General features: G+C 40.9%; 1 protein-coding gene across 22 annotated transcripts in view; it reads right to left on the bottom strand.

The window, feature by feature from the left end:
- Nucleotides 1–19,871, bottom strand: part of GPHN (gephyrin) — a 289,830-nt gene that overhangs the window by 162,098 nt on the left and 107,861 nt on the right. For 21 of the 22 annotated variants that reach the window (XM_032111557.1, XM_032111560.1, XM_032111562.1 and 18 more), the window contains one exon: nt 5,380–5,437. In XM_032111557.1, the coding sequence (XP_031967448.1) occupies nt 5,380–5,437 (58 nt within the window). Of the gene's footprint in view, nt 1–5,379; nt 5,438–12,961; nt 13,029–19,871 lie in introns of all 22 variants that reach the window. The other variant, XM_032111563.1, reaches the window with a different exon arrangement.

The following is a 19,871-nucleotide window of genomic DNA, read 5'->3' as shown; positions in this document are numbered from 1 at the left end:
ATCAGGGATTTCATACACTAAGTTGAGATCTCAGTGTCAATTTTTTGTTAGGACATTTGCAAAAGGTTTTAGAGACTTTCTTTACCTGGATGCAGGAGTACAATGAAACTGTCTACTGGATAGTCAGCCTCTGAGTGCATGTTAAGAGAGTTCAAAGACAAGCCCTTAGTTTAAGCCAACACACAGTCCAGCATAAGTAGCAATCTAATGGAAGAACACATGACCACCACATATGGCCTTTAAATCCTTTTAAACTTGTATCTGTAAGCTTTAGAGTCTATGGAGATGCTACTTGTTAATACTCACTAGACATTCAATGGATGTCATGCTTAGTAAGAGCTCTTGTACTGTTAGTAATTATAATTTGAGAACTAGAAGAAAGAAAACATGGGCAGAAAAACTAAGAACCAGGATTGTCGTTCTTGCAAGTTAATTGCAAGGTCTCTTGGTGCTTTAGGATTAGTGGGAGTATACACTTTTAACAGCTTGAGCATCTTCAGAAAACTTATTCTGAGTGGGCAAACCTTTTTTGTTTGTGCTGGATCCAAACAGATAAACGAGCAGCAATCTCAGTATTGTCATCAAATTCTGATGTCTCCCATCATAAACCCTGGGTAAACTTTTTGTGAAGATCCTTGGCCAGTGCTGATACACTTAGCAGATGAATATCCATATAGTGACGAAGTAAACCAGATCCAGGACTTAAACTCCTGTGCAAAACTGTGATAACAGCACATCTCCTTGTTCATGTAAAGCGAGGCTGATTCTGCAGAAGATGCAAGAGATATTTAAATACTGCCCCCAGTCTCCGGTATGGAGACACAAAACTAGTTTTGTGAAGCCACAGTCCTATTCTTGTGGACTATCCACCACAGTAGTTATGCCTACCTTTCTTTAACTTGTGGGTTTTTTTATACAAACTGGGACTACAAATTGGCACTTGCTGACAAATCGCTACTTATTTTTACCACACATTGATAAATATGGAAATGCTTTGAATGATCAAGGCCAGCATCTCTTAGGTGCACACAAAGATTGCATGAATTTCATCAGCTACTCTTACCAGCAAAAAGAACAGATTCTGGGATACAGCATTATGTAGGTATATGACATCACAAAGCCAGCAAATCAAATTATTTCTGAGAAAGTCTTGGGATAGACTGATTTTAATTGTAATCATATCAGAGCTGCATATTTTTGATGGCAGGGAGTACAGCTTTGCTCTGAAATACATCTCACTGACATGGAAATCGACTTCCTTTGTTCCTACAATGTTCCTAAAAATGACTGTGTGGAAAAGTTAAAATCTTTTGAATTCCTAATTCATCTAGGGCAACTGACCTCTAAGAAGACACAATGTTCACCATTTCCCTTCTGGCTACTTCATTCTCCCTCATAGTTTTTATCATTTTCTACTCTTGGGTCTTTATCACTGGAATCTACTTTCTCAAAAGACTTAACACAATCTGAGAAGAATGTGTTTCAGCTATGCTGAAATATGAAAATTCATAAAAATTTTCATATATTAAACACATGTTAACACATACTTCTAAAGAAAAAAAGAGAGCTATCCTATCATTATTCAGGGGAAAATGTCTGTAGTCTTAAATGTAACCTTTACTACTTTATGCATATATACCTTCATTTAAAGAGTACCTACAGAAGAATCAGGAGTGTTCTTTGAGGAGCATAAAGCGTGTCTTGTGAAAGGGTGGTTAATGGAATTAAAAAACCCCTCCCATCTTGTTCCAGAACTGCTTTACATCTAAATTTAAAATTTAAAACCAGCACTAACAAAGTATTTCGAACAAGATTTCTTAAAACTAACTACCACAGGAGGCAACCATTTGACTTTATTCTCTACACTGGAGTATCTGTCTCGTGCCACAAATATTATAGGAATGAAATGTTCTGGCAATGTCTTTCTTGTGCATATTACTTTCATGAATTAAGGACCTGCTACAAAATCAATTTCTGGTCTTGACATGAGATGCATGCATATGTCTACATGAAAAGTATATAGGAAAGCACATAAAAAACCCAACACAAAACAATTAAATTCCTTTCTGCTGTTGATTTGCAAATCCTAGCAAACCAAGTATTTTTTTTTAGAAATCTGTTAATGAGCAGTCTTCTCATTCACTGAGTCTTCTACTATAATAACCACCGTTCACCACATCATATATTTCCTTTGTAATGGCAGAATGCTGAAATCAAAAAGACAATCTCTCACGGTACTATAAACCATAAGAGGATACTGTTGACAGAAATCTATAGGCACATCATGCAAACTTTCCCTAATCCGTCAAAGTCATAAATTTCTCTTTATTCTTGAAACAACATCCATGTTGTTCATCAAAACCAGTGCTGCCTGATACGCTTGCCGGGCCCTATGCACACAAAAGCATTTGGCTTGGAAGACCTCTCCTTTAGGCACATACTATTATGGTAGATGAGGAACAAGGATGAAATCTGACACCGCATTTTTGCTAGTTTGGAAAGCTTCTTGCTCACAGGATGAATAATTCTGATGAGAACAGAAGTCTAGGGAAAGTTGAAACAATGACACCTTCTCAGAAATGTGCTGCAATTTCTATATTTACTGTTTTTATCTGTTCCCGAAGTGTTTTAAAACCAGCAGGTATTGAAAATGAAGTGACATTGCTTTAACTGGTGTAGAGGAATGACAAGAATGCAGATGGTAGTATATCCATTTATGCATTCTCTGAAAGCTTCTTTTATGAAGCAGTAGATCATGGGATAAAAGACCTTCTAGAAGAGTTTTCAGGGGGGAGACCTGTGATGGTATCTAGGTAAGGCTACCTATTGAGTGTTCTCACTTTGGGAACCTAAGCACCTATGACAAAAATCTAGGGAAGGTAAGTTTCATGACACTTCATTTCAGACTGATACAGATGCTGTGGAATTGTAGTGGTGATTGGTTCCACACAATTCTTCCTAACCTTGGTAAGGTGCAAGAGACTAGTTAGGGTACATGTTCTCACTTCTGCCGTAACTACTCCTCATTCATATGCCTACAGTAGTGTTCTACCTAAGATATAATTACATGAATTAACAAAACCAACACACTGGTTTTCCTCATAAGTTATTTTGAGCTGTAAAAGAGGTTAATCTACCACCTTTTCTAGAATATATGCAAATGCTAAGAGACTTATTTATTTGTCATAGTAATTATTGCTCTCTGTCTGATAAAGTACCTCCTTTGCCATTTAAGAAGGCAGTATACTTTTTTAAGGACTATCAGAACACATGAAAATTACAACTCCTTTAAATATAATTCAACAATCCACCAAGTTAAATCATATTTTAAAAGTGGAGCTATTATTTTTGCATATTTCATCAAATTAACTCCCTTAATATTTCATGCTTAAACAGGGGAGGGATAGTTGTGAAGCAAAATAACTGAATTAAGGTGCATGGGAAAAGATTCTGTTCTCTCTAGAACTAATATTCCAGTGACTTGCTTTCTATTTTCTCCTCTCTCCTCTTTCTACTCAAATCAGCTAGGAGAGCCTTTCAGATGTTAAAACTACCCCCTATATTTACTGCAAGGATACTCAATCTCCCGGTTTACCAGTTGCTATTCAGAATACATATGTACAAAATAATACTTTTTGATATCCAATATATATCTGTCTTGGCATCTTCCAGAAGTGCCTTGTTTCATATAAGTAACATGTGTTGCAGCTTCAGAAATTAAATCAGTTAAGGTGTTTGAAGTGGCCTGACTTCCATCACAACCTCAAAAACCCATTACGTGAACAAGACAGGACAGCTACCAGAAACAAGTAAAAGAAGGGATTTTCCCCCAACACTTTAAATAGCTCTGACTTTGAACAATAAAATCCTTCCTCCACACTTACATCCTGGCACAACTGAGACTAATGAGTAACCCATCCTTTGATGCTTCCTAGGATCTCAAGCACTTAAACACCAGCTAAGTAAGAAAAAGCTGAAAATTCAGAACAGGTCTCCCAAGCAGGTGACAGATTCCTGTGACTAGTAATCTTGCAGTAAGTTCCTAAACGTAAAATTATTTCTTATTTCCCAACATTCCACTTTTCCTTGTTCACTGAACTCAGTTTAGTACGATGAAGCCAGAAATACCAGCTTTCTTCCTCTTCAACATTAACAAAATGTCAGTGGAATTGGATTTCTTATATTAAAGGAAAAAGAGTGTGGTTTAGGGTTTTTGTAATATTTTTTAAATAGTTTTGGAGCAGTTCTCTGATCATCTTGAATATACCACTAAAAAATTCTGAAAGCCTTCTTTCTTTCTTTTCTTTCTTTCTTTTATTCCAAGACCAAAGTCTGAACACTGGATCTATCCTAATAAATCACGCTCCCCTTGATAAAATTCAGGATAGAGGAGTCCATGAATCTTAGATGACAAAAATAAATTTTGATCATGATGATGTGATAACTTTGACTGATGCAGATACATGCACTCACTGTGCAGCGACTTGCTTGCAGTGGGTTTGATACTAATTGAAGAGGAATAAATTCTCACCATTTACACACTGCGAAGTCACGTCTACATCAGATATTATACAGTCATTTCCCTTCACAAGATTTTAGAACCACTCTTAATTCTCTTTGCACAGCTGAAAATGAGTATGTGAAACAGCACAGTGGGTTAAGCAGTCACAATGAGCAAGCATTGGTCAGACTGACCTAACAACCAAATGACTGATACTAACAACCAAATAAAGAACCAGCTACACAAACTGTGCTATCAGATCCAGGCCAAAATCCGCCCCCCCCCAGTACCCATCTTTCACTCCACTGAAAAATAAAACTGACACAAATTGCTGAAGTACTTTTCATGAGTGGACTTGGCTAAAGTGAATTTTGTTATAATGCACATTACTTTGAAGGTAAACTTCAGTATTTATTGTTACCACTATTCAAAATCAAAGAGCTTATAATGATTTTGAGTACCCATGACTTCATACTATCCCCTTAAGACAGACAATATTGAAAAATATGGATGTGCATTTGATCTCAAAAGCAGAAGGACACTACATATATTTTTTGTTATGAAAATACAACTCAGTGTTCATCACAGTCCTGCATCTGTCTTCACGTAGCAAAGTAGAAATAGATTGAATTACACAGGTTTCTGGCATCAAACAAATCCTGCTGAAGTCAGCTTAGGCTGAAGGTAAACCGTACTTGTAAAAATAACTAAAATTCTATTTTAGATGCATAAATATGGATCTAATAATTTTACTTTAGACACTTTCCTCTCTCCCCTATGATACACTTCAAAGCAAGAAATAACGTGGTTTTTTAATGTAACATTTCTGTAATTCTCCAAACGAAGAAATTCAGTGTGGAAAAGCAGTAATACTGTACCTTGATTTCTTCTATTTCGTCTGGCACTATCTTGTATGCAGATATAGTCCCACCCAACCTGAAATCAGGAGAAGAAAAATGTTCTCAAAATCAGTAACAGAAAATACAATATGTTAAGAGTGTCATGACTTGCTCCAAAACACAATATTCCTTCTACCAATTTAGAGGTAAAACCCAGTAAGTCTCAAATCAAAAGCAAAAAAACTCCTTTCTTTATGCAACAAAAAATCTTTGTGATTAACATAAATACTAGAAACAAGGTGTCCATCACCTTAACAATTAAGTCAACCAAGCAGAATTACCATTACCAGGATAGTATTTCTTATATTAATGGCCATCAGCAATCATATTCTATGATTTCTTGTTGATTGTCTAAGGCATATGGATGAGTTTAAATACTTGAAGCCTGATGTGCTTTGCACTGCATATTTCACTATGCTGCTATACAGTCTGAAATGCATCCAAATACAATTCTACAAATTGGAATTTTTAAATTAAATGTGCATATACAGACATCACAAATCACACGGACTCTATGGCCTCCATGTTTGAAAAATCTCTGCAGTTAATGATTGGTAATAAAAAGTGGGTAATGAGCAACAGCTGGCATTGACACGGAAAAATAGAGGGTTTTGTTCCACATGGAACTCACTGAAATGACTTTTTAAAATCCTACAAAAATCCTGGTAAAGAACAGTTCACATACTGAAGATTCGTGAATAGTATGTACTATAAATGGTGGTAAATATTCCTTTTTCCCCAGAGACATGCAGACATGGCTACTTTTATTTCATGAAGCAGTGACATCAACAGTGACAATTCAGACCTAAAAATATAAGTGCACTAATGACCTCCTGCTGGCTCTGCACAGCAATACTATTCATTTTCTGGATCCTACAAAAATGGAAGTCACATAAGAAACTATTTTTTGTAAACCAGTAGACACCTATCAAATATGTATTTGAATTATCTCCCTATTACTGGAATTTTTCTTTCCAATTGTCAGCATTTCTACACATACGTATTTTCTTATATCTTGAAATTATTATAAATATTGTTTGCTCAAGTGAAAAAAGGAAGAAGAGAATAACACAGAAAATACATTACGATTTTCCATGTAAGTCCTGCCTTTCCATATCTCTACAAGCAAGTCACTCTTGTAAATGAACTGTTTGAAGGCTTTACACAGAGGATTAAGTCTGCACAGGAAAAGTCTGAAGTCCATCACTGCTCCAGGTAACATCAGCTATGATTTCTGAGGTAGAGACAGGGTTCAGATATCACAACATCCAAATTCATCATGGACAGAGAGTGTAGCAATTGCTCTCTCCCCCTGCAACTTCCATTGCTGCCATTCATTAAGTGAGCTTAAAGTTGGAGGGAAACTTCTTTTGCCAGTGCAAGTACAGACATGAGTTTTTATTTTTCATGGCTTTTGTTCAACTGGTGTTTCTAGGGAGAGCTACAAGAAATTGGCTTTAGCATCATGACGAAAGACTGCTTCATCACCCCGTGACAAGTAACGGCTTAGATGGCACATTAACATTACACCTGACCAGTCCTATTGCTACTAGAATGAGGCCCATGAGAGAGAAACTTTTATGTACTACTTTCAGATCCATTCCTGCCTGCACTTTGGAGTACCCAAAAAATTAACTTCATTGACTTTCTACCCTCTAGCAAAAGGAGAATACAGAATCTCTGCTGCCAGCAACGTGGAATTCCACCTGGCAGATTTCTTTATTGGCCACCCTTGGCACAACTACTAAGCACTTTCCTGGAATATCAGAAAAAAAAAAAAAAAAATCAAAATAATTTACTCAGTAAAGTCATCTGACTTGCTTAAACCATTAATTAACATCACTATGCAAATAGTTCTGCAAAGTTTTGTGTCAAGAGTTTAACACACTGAATCTCCAAGCTGCAGTTCAAATGGTACCACTTTTTGAAAGTAAAATGTCAGTTACCACAATTCCACATTTTTGAAAGAGAAAGACATATTAAAAATTGTTACTGTTTAAATAAACAATCTCTTACTGATAGCTTCAGATCACATATCTCTTAAGCCATTTACAATCCTACACTGACACCTTTATTTTAAAAATCCATATTACAAACATAAACAATGACAAATTTGAAGCTGAAAGAGAATCAGAGAACATTAATATACAATTTTAGCAATGCCTCAGATTTGAAACGAAGTTTTTAAGGAAGTCTATACTTCCTTCATCTCAGAACATTAGATTTCACTCAATCTTATAACTTCTGAAAGAGATCCACCACAGCAGATTATAGTAACAGATTTAACTGACAAAGGACATAAAAAAGACATTTCGTTTTGTGTATAAAGTTTGGCTGTGAGTTTCACAGAACTTTAAAGGCACATCACTGGGAGGATGCAGCTAACACACTGTGAACTCTTCTACTGGTCAGAAGTATGATATGTAAGAAACAGAACTTTTGTTTTACTATATAATAATGCGTACATAAGAAAAAAAAGATTTAAGCTACCTATTTGGCAGGCTGTGAGTAGTGAACAGTAAGATACAGACAAAATTTAAAACCACTCAACTTTTGTTTGCAAAATATCTTTCTTAGTTTCAATGTCATGCAAAAACTATTATGCTGTACCATTCACTCACCAAAGAAACTAAAGAGGCAGAACCAGTTGTGAAACGTTGCATACTCTTCACCCAAAACCCATAAATACCAGTTTATTCCAACTTCAAGGTAAATGCTCTGAGAAATTGGAAAGTGATTAATTTGGTGCTACCACATCACTGTTACAAATCTCCAAGTCTGAAATGTAAGGGACTAGACAACGTGACAGACACACAAGTTACAGAGAAAAACAAAAACATTGTGATGATTGGTCAGAAAAAAACAACAAAATCAAGGCAAATTGAAAATCAATGCAATAATGGATGTGTCCAACTTGAGGAAAACTTTATATTTCAAGTGTTTCTCTGAATTACATTTAAGTGTAACCATCAATTGTGGCCTGTCCGGAAGCTTGCTTTGTCATTGTGCAAATCCTTGATTTGATTACTGACATCGGAAAGAATAGAGACCAGACAATTACACACAGGAGATTTCAGCTACAGGATGATACACAGAGTATGACAGAGGGCTTGCATGCGGCATGTTTTTTCACTTTGTTGAGAAAAACCTTGTTTTTTTAAGAATATTTTACAGTACCATTCTTAACCACAATGTTTCAAGAAGTAACTGTGATCAGAAGAGCAAAGAACCAGCTAGCATGACTGGGTATACAATAATTACAATGGGCTTTGCATGCTAAAATATAATGCAGCAAATATTGTGTCAGAATGGCCACAATTCAGATCACTAGGAACCCAATTTTTGTGCAGATTCACTCTTTGTCTTTCACATGTTTTAGTTTTTTTACACATTTTATTATACTTCTCTCCAGTCGAACAACTCAACATCCAGCATCTTCCAATATAAATAGCATTTTCTCTCTGATAATACACACCCAACCAAGAGCAAAGCGAAATATACAGCCAGCTACTTCCAGCACACTGAAAAGATGGTCACAAACTTCATCTAGAGAGACCTAATGTGCAAAGTCTCTCTCTCAAACTGCAGTATTTTCGCACTATAACAAGCCATGCTATTTAACAGTGAAATTATTTTAAATACTAGTTATTTTTAATGTTTCACTTGTATATGCAACAGATAATCTCAAATGTGCCACAATTTATACTCAAATTTTGATAGACATCAGTCTTATCGGCTCTGTATCATACCTTGCATGTAATACAGACAGCCCAATTCTCTAACCTCTTTGCAAAAGAGAAACGAAATTATTCCTAGATGTAGAAATAAGAGCTGACACAATAATAATGAAGAACAACACCTTATACTGGGCTAAAGTGGTGAAGGCCTTTGAGGGAAGGATCAGAAAAGATAAGATAGAAAATCCATAAAAATAATCAGGAAATAATAAATATAATTATTTTTAACAGAGGTTTTTAAAATAACAGAAACTAAGTGCCTTTCTTATCTTTTCAGACTGGGTTCACAAAAGTTCACAAAAAGGATTCAGGAGAATGTGAAAAACAAGGTTTCTATAGCAACCTAAGAAATTAGCAAAATACAGGAAATAAACTGAACTAAGGCCAACACAGTTGTATTGGAACAGATGGATGCTTTACTACTTCACAGATTAAAGCAGAATACCATGGAAGAGGGAAAACTACACCCAAGTTAAGCAAAGTTGAAAACCAGGAAGAACTGTGCTCAAATGGAGACAAGAAACAATGAACCACAGCTCGAATGAAAAGTACACTCAAGACAAAACTAAAAGAGAAATAAATTACAGCTCTGTTACATTATTTTAACAAGCTGACCTGTTTGCTGTTTGTGTTACTTCCCAAATAATGCAAGTTGGACTTCTGGCTGTTTTCCCCTGTGCCCCTTTACATATCCATGTTCAGATGGACTCATTGGAGTATTATTGCAGAGCTACATTTTGTGCAAGACACTTGTGCACTTGGACTGAATCTATACAGGTCAGCTTTTATAATTTGAATTCTGACCAAAGATATGAACACAGTCTTTATATACAAGCCCCACATTCAGGGACTGCCATAAGAAGCTGAGCTATTGATTCATCCGTTAACTTAATAAATGAGTCATACTAGATGCAATGAAGTAAATTTTCTAAAAATAGCTTGTAGCCAGCTTGGCTGCTGTCATCTGCTGAATTTCTCCAACGCCACTTTAATTAACATTAATCCTTCTTCAGATAGATCACTGTCTAAACAATATCAAGTTGTCACTAAGCCTCCCAGTGAAACTCTGCTTCATCTTTTAATGAAAGCAAAACTCAAATTCCTCCACTTGACATTTTTTTTCCAGATCCATCTCACAAATATATTTGTTACCTGCCATCAGGATATTCAGTCTTTTGATTGATTTATAAACCAAGCAGATTATTCAGGAGAGACTGTTCTTGGGAGCAGATCAAATGACTGGGAGCCAGACTGGCTATTTCTAATGCTACAGGCATGCTCATTTTATTACAGGTTACTGAATGAATACTTGCTACAATACCTCTCCTGCCAAAGCAAACTGACCAAGTCAGCATCCTTAGCCTACTCAACTGGACTACCTTGATGTTGACCCCTGTGATATCAACAAATCAACCGGCCTTGGATCCTCACATCCTCACAAAGTATTCCAAGGAAAGACGTAGCAGGATTTGAAAGCATTTGAAAGCAGCTTTTGTCTCCACTACCTGTAAGATACATTAAAAGCAGACACAGAGCTCCTTTAATTGATAACTAGTTTCTACTGACCTTTGAGAAATTGTTAAAGCACCCTGAGGGAGGTAATAAGAAGGCTGCTATTCTGGGCTCCCTTCCTACACAACAGAACACCGGCAGCTACAGCAAGCTGGGCTGCAGCTCCTATTGCTGGCTGCTCGCCAGCAATGAACTGGGCAAAACAGCTTCCAAAGAGGATCCTGGTGACAGCTTTACTTACTCGAAGGTGTAAAATGATTTGATGAAGATCCACCCCAGGTATTTTGTTTCTTTCTGGGGTTTGATTATTATTATCATTATTATTATTATTATCATTACTATTACTATTATTATTTTAATGGATTCAATAATTAGATCCTTGAAAACTTACTTCCCTCCTCCCCCAGTCTCAGGCTAACTTCAACATGCTGTACAGAAAAACCTCACAGAAATCAAATTATTGCAGACATGCCCTCTGTCAGTTCATGTCTCTCATGAACAACAGCTCTGAGATTAAGACATCAAATGTACAGGATTCGCCCTCTGCCTCACCATGTCCCAGAGATTCTCTGCACACACAAAAAAAGAAGAGGGAGGCAATAAAAATTTTTATCCCCTACCTTATCACTGTTTTAAGGGTAACAAGTATACCACATTTTCTGTCGCTTTCAGGATTTTCTTTTTCCCAAGAAAAGCAACAAACTACATGAAAACATAATTTTTACAGAAGAAAGCCATGTTATTTTTCTCTTTCACTCTTCAAAGTTGGTTTGTTTTTTTGTTTTTTTCTTTTCTTTTAATTTTACTATAGGAAAAGCAAACTAAATCAGAAGAGGATAATTTTTCAGACACTTCCAGCAGGAAAATATTATCACCTCAACAGTCTATTAATGGAAGAGAATAGGACAAGGATCTTCGTCCTCAACGTATGTCAGAAACTAGGGATGAGGGCATATGTAGGTCATCTGGCAATCCCAGGACCAGGAGCCACTCTTCCCTTCTAGCAGAATTAATCTGACTTGATTTAATTTTGGAGAGGAAAGCTGGAGCTGTTATAAAGTATATGAATTTAACATACACACCTCTGTGTAGTTATCCAGGTCCACATGAGTTCAGAGCTTAGTGTAGTTTTCTAGGGGGTAGCTTTACCTCAGCACAGGGGGCACAGCCCTATATGACAGTTTGTGGTAACACTGCTGTCAGCCAAAGGACAGCTCAATAGATGGACTGCCTCCTCCTGAAAATGTTTATCAGTTTGCTTACTGCCTAATAAAGACGCACAAGGGGAACAGGAAGGCACCATCACCAAGAAGTTTTGGGCTTGCAGGCATGGTCACCCAAAACAAACAAATTGGATAAAGAGAACACTTAGAATACATGGACTTTTCAGTGGTGCAATTTTTTTTTATCTCAGCATGGGGAGGTGCCTTCTGTGCAAAATCAGGAGGAACGCTGAGCTTCCATGCGAAGCAAAAACAATTTAAGTTTTGATTTTCACTAAAAGAATTAATTAATAATTGGTCAAAAGTCCATTCATCAATACTTGCATGTTTCATGGTAAGAATTTGAAGCACGCAAATAGCAAATATTTTAATACCTTTGAATAAAATGAAATTGAGTATAAAAAATATGGATATTTATAACATCAAGCTCTTTTTTAGGATTTTAGCATTTAACTGGTAAGTAAATACTTCATCATTTGTAATAGACTAGTTCTACCAGATTATAGCAACTGAAACGGTCTGAGAATAAAGTACTGAAGACTAATTCTGCACTTAGGATTTTCATTACAGATTCAAAATTGTATTTATAATTAAAACTGACTTAAAAAGTCTTCCCAAATGCCGGCAGAATCTAAAAATGCTCTTGCCATGTGGACCAACAGCAAAAGAGCCCACTTCTGTGCAGGATGCATGTGTGTTTATAGTGCAGAGGAATGATTGTACTATGCTCCATCTGATTGGTAATCTAAATATGGAAATCATACATTAAATCAAACAGACAGAAATGTCAGCTAGATTTAAGTAAAAATGTGTTCAGTGACTTTGAAAGTTCCCACTGGGGCATCAGATGCTTGACCAGCCAGCTCATTAAACAACATGAGCAAGATTTGAAATTTCCTGAGAGAAAAAATAAGCAGAAGCAGACAAAAATCATTATCACAGAACCAGTAAAACTCTCACCATTTAGACAAAGAAATATATATTTAATACCCATGTTGGGATTTAGTCAGTAGACTGACGACTTTAACACACTGTATGAAAAGAAGTATTTCTAGTAAGTGCCAAGACAATAATAAATGCTGATCTTACCTTGTCCTATAGGAAATATCATGGTAGGGCAAAGCATGTATTTGCATTTTTTCCAGCAAGTACATACCTAGGAGAGATACAGAGCATTTGCATATATATTGCTAGCAATTGCCTGTCAGAAAATCCTCACCCACCTTTTGGGTGCTGGAGAGTGACCTTTTGCCTACCTTGGAAGGCACTGCAAATTAAAGGATTTAGGCGATATGATAAGGATTGCAATGATCCGCCTGGAAATGAAAGATTTCACTGGTAAATTACCATAGCACCTTGTAGAAACCTATGCAGGCAGATAAAGCTATTTTTGCTGACACTTCTACCATTTCAGTTGAGCTCTATTTGCTCCTACCCAAACATAAAAGAGAGACCATCTGAATCAAGTATTAAGAAGATTCCTTCCGTGAGAATAAGTTGACCCACAACTAGTAGAACCGCAGAGGTAATTTTTGTATATATTAACATTGTCTACCTCCCCTATGGACTTTTAAACGAATTTTAAAAATATTGCACTTTCCCATGAACCCTTCAGGCTTTTTCCATGTATATGCTGCTCACATTCCACTACCATACTATAATTTTCTTTCCAATAACTTTAGTGCATATTTCCTCTTCCATTTTTAGACACTTGAGCATGTGAACATGCTTGTAAAGCATGGTTAGACACACAAAGTCCATGTGCCAGCTTATGCCAAGGTTAAAAAAATTAAGTGTTTATTTTAAAGAGAGGAAGTTTGACTGAGATACATAAAACCAGAAAGTGGGACCAGTAATAGAGGAACACTTGATGTTGGAGAACAGGCTGGAATGAATTGCAGACCACAGGTTGAAAAGAGCAGTCACAGCACTTTCTATGATTAGGCAAAAAGACATTCAGAGAATATCTTCATTCCAAAAAAATCAGTAACAATTAAAGGTGAGAGCAGGATGATTCAAAGTTGGAAAGAATAAAATGTGGAGAATATGTGGGAATGGTCTGATCATTCCAGATTCTAGATAAAATTTTTTCTTTACAATTCATATCACAGGGCTTATGGATGACCACCAGAACTTTTAAATAACTTGTTTAAAAAAAAACCCCAAAACATATAATACAATGAAATTACAAGGATGACAGAGGAGTCTCAGAGACTAGCAACATCCAGAAAGGCTAACAAACTTGTTCACACAATACTTCACCTTCTGGAAGCTCTAACGCCTCATTTTGCTCCACCACATTCCAGAGAGACGTTAACTATGATTATCATCCAGCATACAACTAGTGGCAGTCTTGTTATGTCTATATTTCTCCAGACAGTTAAATTCAGAAGCAGAATTTGCTGGTTTTCTTCTTTCTTCATACATCAGTGTGTTCACATATATTGCCCTGTGTGGCCTAAATGGGTCAATTAAACTCTGTTTAAAATAGTGATCTGACTCAAAGGGAGTTTTCTTAGTGTATGCTCTGTGCTGGGGAATGCGCAATGGAAAAAGAAAAATCTGTTTAGCCACAGAACACAGTCGTAGGAATAAAACAATACCACATGTGATCTGTCTTCATACCTGTCTCGGTTTTGAAAGACAGGTGTCTGCTAAGGAAGGCAGAGGCCCCCCTTGAAGTGGCAGATATAACCCCTTTTCCCTCCAAGTTATTATATTTTGAAATCAAGAGCCTTTAGGCGAAGATGTGGGAAATAGGAATAACAGTTCTTTACTATATATATATATATGTATATAACCAGTCAAACAAAACAACAACAACTATGGCTGTAACAGCAATCACAAACCCAGTGCCAGCCTTCTCGGCTGTCAGGCTATTTCCCCTCGGGTGCAGTTCCGCTCGCAGCCGGCAGGGGCGCTGGCAGGCTCCCGGTGAGCAGGGCAGGTGCGATGGTTCCCCCGCGGCTGCAGGGGGCGCTCCGGAGCGAGCTCGGGAAACCCGCGGCTCTGGTGCCCTGGGATCCCGGGAAGGGATGGAACAAAGGCTTCACAAACCGCTGGGCAGTTGATCCCGGGCTCTCAGGGACAGCAGGCTGGAACGGCAGGGACGAACGCAAATCCCGGGTGGCAGACGAGATGTATCCAGATGGGAAAAACCCACGGAGGCCCAGGCAGGCAGGGCGAGCAGGGCTACAGCGTAGCGAAAGCTCGAAGCAGCAGCGGAGCAGGGCAGCCACAGCTCGGTCTCCAGCAGGGCAGGGAAAGCGGCTTTTGGGGTCCCGGCGTTGTTTCCAGCAGGAAGAAAGAACGGCCAAAAAGAAAGAAGCAGCAGCTCCTTTCTCTGCAGCTTCTCTCCCCGGACGCTCAGAGCGAACTGACCCCACACCCAGGTGTAGACAAAGGAGTAGCCAGGTCCGCCCCACTCCCCTTTTGTCTTTCTTAAGTACAGCTATTTGTCCCCTAGCAACATGCATATGGGAGAAAATTCCTTTAACAGAGAAAAAACAGACTAAACTAAAACCCCAACATTATCCACCCCGAATTTTTTCCCATACTAACATGTTACATGAAACTTAACTTTTTTAACCATATAAATCTATGCATTACCCAAATTATATACAAATATACATGCTGATACTGATACAAGTACAGAGCCATGGGTAGTTCACCCTAAAACAAGGTCCCCTTGAGGTAAGCATCGGGTCTCTCCATCCTTTTGCATCACCCACCAGGTGCAGCCTGGTCCCTGAGCAAAAACAACCCCACGGATGGGTTTGTCTTTGCTCAAGGCAGACTTTACCCAAACAGTTTTTCCAAGCATACCTCTCATGTGCACCACTGGAACCTTATCCCCGTCTGTTGTTTGTAGGGGTTCAGATTGGGCAGGGCCTGCTCGGCTGGTGGAACCTCGAGTGTTAACTAACCAGGTGGCTCTTGCTAAATGCATCTCCCAGTTTTTGAAAGTCCCCCCACCCAGTGCCTTCAAGGTGGTTTTAAGCAGTCCATTACACCGCTCAACCTTCCCAGCTGCTGGTGCATGGTAAGGGATGTGGTACACCCACTCTATGCCATGTTCTCTAGCCCAGGTGTTTATAAGGCTGTTCTTGAAATGAGTCCCATTGTCAGACTCGATTCTCTCAGGGGTGCCATGCCTCCAAAGGACTTGCTTTTCCAGGCCCAGGATGGTGTTCCGGGCAGTAGCGTGAGGCACAGGGTAGGTCTCCAGCCACCCAGTGGTGGCTTCTACCATTGTGAGCACATAGCGCTTGCCTTGGCGGGTTTGAGGCAGTGTGATGTAATCAATCTGCCAGGCCTCCCCATACTTGTATTTGGACCATCGCCCGCCATACCACAGAGGCTTCACCCGCTTGGCCTGCTTGATCGCAGCGCATGTCTCACAATCATGGATAACCTGGGAGATACTGTCCATGGTTAGATCCACCCCTCGGTCTCGTGCCCACTTATAGGTGGCATCTCTGCCCTGATGACCTGAGGCATCATGGGCCCATCGAGCTAGGAACAGTTCTCCTTTATGTTGCCAATCCAAGTCTATCTGGGACACCTCTATTTTCGCAGCCTGATCTACCTGTTTGTTGTTACGATGTTCTTCATTAGCCCGGCTCTTGGGGATGTGAGCATCTACATGACGGACCTTCACGGATAGCTTCTCTACCCGAGTGGCAATGTCTTTCCACTCTTCAGCAGCCCAGATTGGTTTTCCTCTGCGCTGCCAGTTTGCCTTATTCCACCTTTCCAGCCAACCCCACAGAGCATTGGCTACCATCCATGAATCAGTGTAGAGGTAGAGCTTTGGCCACTTCTCTCTTTCAGCTATGTCCAGAGCTAATTGGACAGCTTTGAGCTCAGCAAATTGGCTCGATCCACCTTCTCCTTCAGTAGCCTGTGCAACTTGTCGTGTGGGGCTCCATACAGCGGCTTTCCATTTCCGGCTAGCGCCTACAATTCGGCAGGAACCATCAGTGAAGAGGGCGTATTGTCTTTCACTCTCTGGTAGCTCGTTATATGGTGGGGCTTCTTCGGCACGTGTCACCTGCTCCTCTTCTTCTTCAGAAGATAACCCAAAAGTCTCACCTTCCGGCCAGTTCGTAATTATTTCCAAGATCCCAGGGCGGCTTGGGTTTCCAATTCGGGCGCGCTGCGTGATGAGGGCAATCCATTTGCTCCAAGTAGCGTCGGTGGCGTGATGCGTGGAGGGAATCTTTCCTTTGAACATCCACCCCAGCACCGGTAGTCGGGGTGCCAGGAGGAGTTGTGCCTCTGTGCCGATTACTTCTGAGGCAGCCTGGACTCCTTCATAAGCTGCCAGGATTTCCTTCTCTGTGGGAGTGTAGTTGGCTTCAGATCCTCTGTAGCTTCGGCTCCAGAATCCCAGTGGTCGGCCCCGAGTCTCACCAGGCACCTTCTGCCAGAGGCTCCAGGATAGACCCTTGTTCCCGGCTGCAGAGTAGAGCACGTTCTTCACCTCTGGTCCTGTCCTGACTGGGCCAAGGGCTACGGCGTGAGCAATTTCCTGTTTGATCTGGGCGAAGGCCTGCTGCTGTTCAGGGCCCCAGTGGAAATCATTCTTCTTGCGGGTAACCAGGTAGAGAGGACTCACGATCTGGCTGTACTCGGGAATGTGCATCCTCCAGAAACCTATAGCACCTAGGAAAGCTTGTGTTTCCTTCTTGTTGGTCGGCGGAGACATTGCTGTGATCTTATTGATGACCTCAATGGGAATCTGACGTCGTCCATCTTGCCACTTTACTCCCAGGAACTGGATCTCTCGGGCAGGTCCCTTGACCTTGCTCTTCTTGATGGCAAAACCAGCTTGCAGGAGAATTTGAATTATTCTCTCTCCTTTCTCAAACACTTCGGTTGCGGTGTTCCCCCACACAATGATGTCATCAATGTACTGCAGATGTTCTGGAGCCTCACCCTTTTCTAGTGCAGTCTGGATCAGTCCATGACAGATGGTGGGACTGTGCTTCCACCCCTGGGGCAGTCGATTCCAGGTGTACTGCACGCCCCTCCAGGTGAAGGCAAACTGAGGCCTGCACTCTGCTGCCAGAGGAATGGAGAAGAATGCATTGGCAATGTCAATAGTGGCGTACCACTTCGCTGCTTTGGACTCCAGCTCGTACTGGAGCTCCAACATGTCTGGCACGGCAGCGCTCAACGGTGGAGTCACTTCATTCAGGGCACGATAGTCCACAGTCAATCTCCATTCCCCGTCAGACTTGCGCACAGGCCAGATGGGGCTGTTGAAGGGTGAGTGGGTCTTGCTGACCACCCCTTGACTCTCCAGCTCACGGATCATCTTGTGGATGGGGATCACAGCATCTCGATTTGTCCGATACTGCCGGCGGTGCACTGTCGAGGTGGCAATTGGCACTCGTTGCTCTTCCACTTTCAGGAGCCCAACTGCAGAAGGATTCTCAGATAGTCCAGGCAAGGTGTTCAATTGCCTAATGCCCTCTGCCTCCACAGCAGCAATCCCAAATGCCCATCTGAGTCCTTTTGGATCTTTGTAGTAGCCATTCCGGAGGAAGTCTATGCCCAGAATACACGGGGCCTCTGGGCCGGTCACAATCGGATGCTTTTGCCACTCCTTCCCAGTCAGGCTCACCTCAGCTTCCAAAAGGGTCAACTGCTGTGATCCCCCAGTCACCCCAGCGATGGATACAGGTTCTGCCCCCACATGTCCCGATGGCATTAAAGTACACTGTGCCCCAGTATCAACCAATGCATCATATTTTTGTGGCTCTGATGTGCCAGGCCATCGGATCCACACCGTCCAGAAAACTCGGTTCTCCCGTGCCTCTTCCTGGCTAGAGGCAGGGCCCCTCTAGCCCTGGTTATCATTCTTTCCCTGGGTGTACATGCTCGAGGTACCTTCAAGGGGATCCGACATATCATCCTCCCTTCTGTAATGCCTGGCAGCTCGGTCACGGGAGGCTGGGGCTACTTTCACCTTAGCGGAACCCCCTCGGTTAGTGCCTCCCTCCTTGAGTTCACGCACCCGCGCTGCCAGGGCAGAGGTGGGTTTCCCATCCCACCTTCTCATGTCTTCCCCATGCTCACACAGGAAAAACCACAGCTCAGCTCGTGGGGTGTACCCTCTCTCTCTAGCAGGGGGACGACGGGCTCTGACTTGGGGGCCTGTGACTCGCACTGGTGCCACACTGACCCTCCTCATCTCCTCCCTCATCTCCTCCATCTTCTCCTTCATCTCCTCTTTGAGGTCCTGGACCACAGCAGAGACATGAGCTTTTAGCGGGCCATTGATCATGCTGTCATAATGCCTGAGCCTGTTGGCAACAGAGCCCACTGTTTCTCGGGTATTGTCAGCATCAATCGTTGCAATGAAGGTGGTGTATTGTGATGGCCCTAGCCTTGCCAGGTTCCACATCATCTGTCCTGTGCACCTGACCTTATCGGGGTCATTATCATGCTGTCCATCCCTCCCAAAGAGTACCTCTAATATTGCCACCTCTCTTAGCTGTTGGATCCCTTGCTCGAGTGTCTTCCACTGCATTCTATGATGATACTCCTGCATTCTTTCTTTGTGAATGAACCTTTCTCTCACACTCATTAAGAGCCGCTCCCAAAGAGAGAGAGGCCCTGGCTCCCTCACAAATATCTGGTCCACACCTGGGTCCTGGGTCAACGATCCCAGATACCTTGCCTCACCACTATCCAGTTGCACACTTGTGCCCATAAGGTCCCAAACCCGAAGCAGCCAGGTGGTATAAGGCTCACGCCCCCTTCGCACAATGTCATTTCGCATAGCACGGAGACTGTCGTGCGACAGGGACTCAGTGATGACTTCTGGCTCTGGCTCTCCTGCTGGTTGTGAGGGCCCTGGTTGCCCATCATCATTAACTGGTCGTACTGATTTGGTCTTATACTTCCTCCTTTGCACAGGGGCGACTGCTGCTGGCTGTGGTTGTCCTTGTGGTTCAGCTGAAGCCTGGATGGTTGTAACATCCGTGGG

This window comes from Corvus moneduloides, chromosome 6 (genome assembly GCF_009650955.1).
Source record: "Corvus moneduloides isolate bCorMon1 chromosome 6, bCorMon1.pri, whole genome shotgun sequence".
In the NCBI taxonomy this organism is placed as follows: domain Eukaryota; kingdom Metazoa; phylum Chordata; class Aves; order Passeriformes; family Corvidae; genus Corvus; species Corvus moneduloides.
Note: the sequence above shows the minus strand (reverse complement) of the source record. Positions and strands in the feature narration are given on the sequence as shown.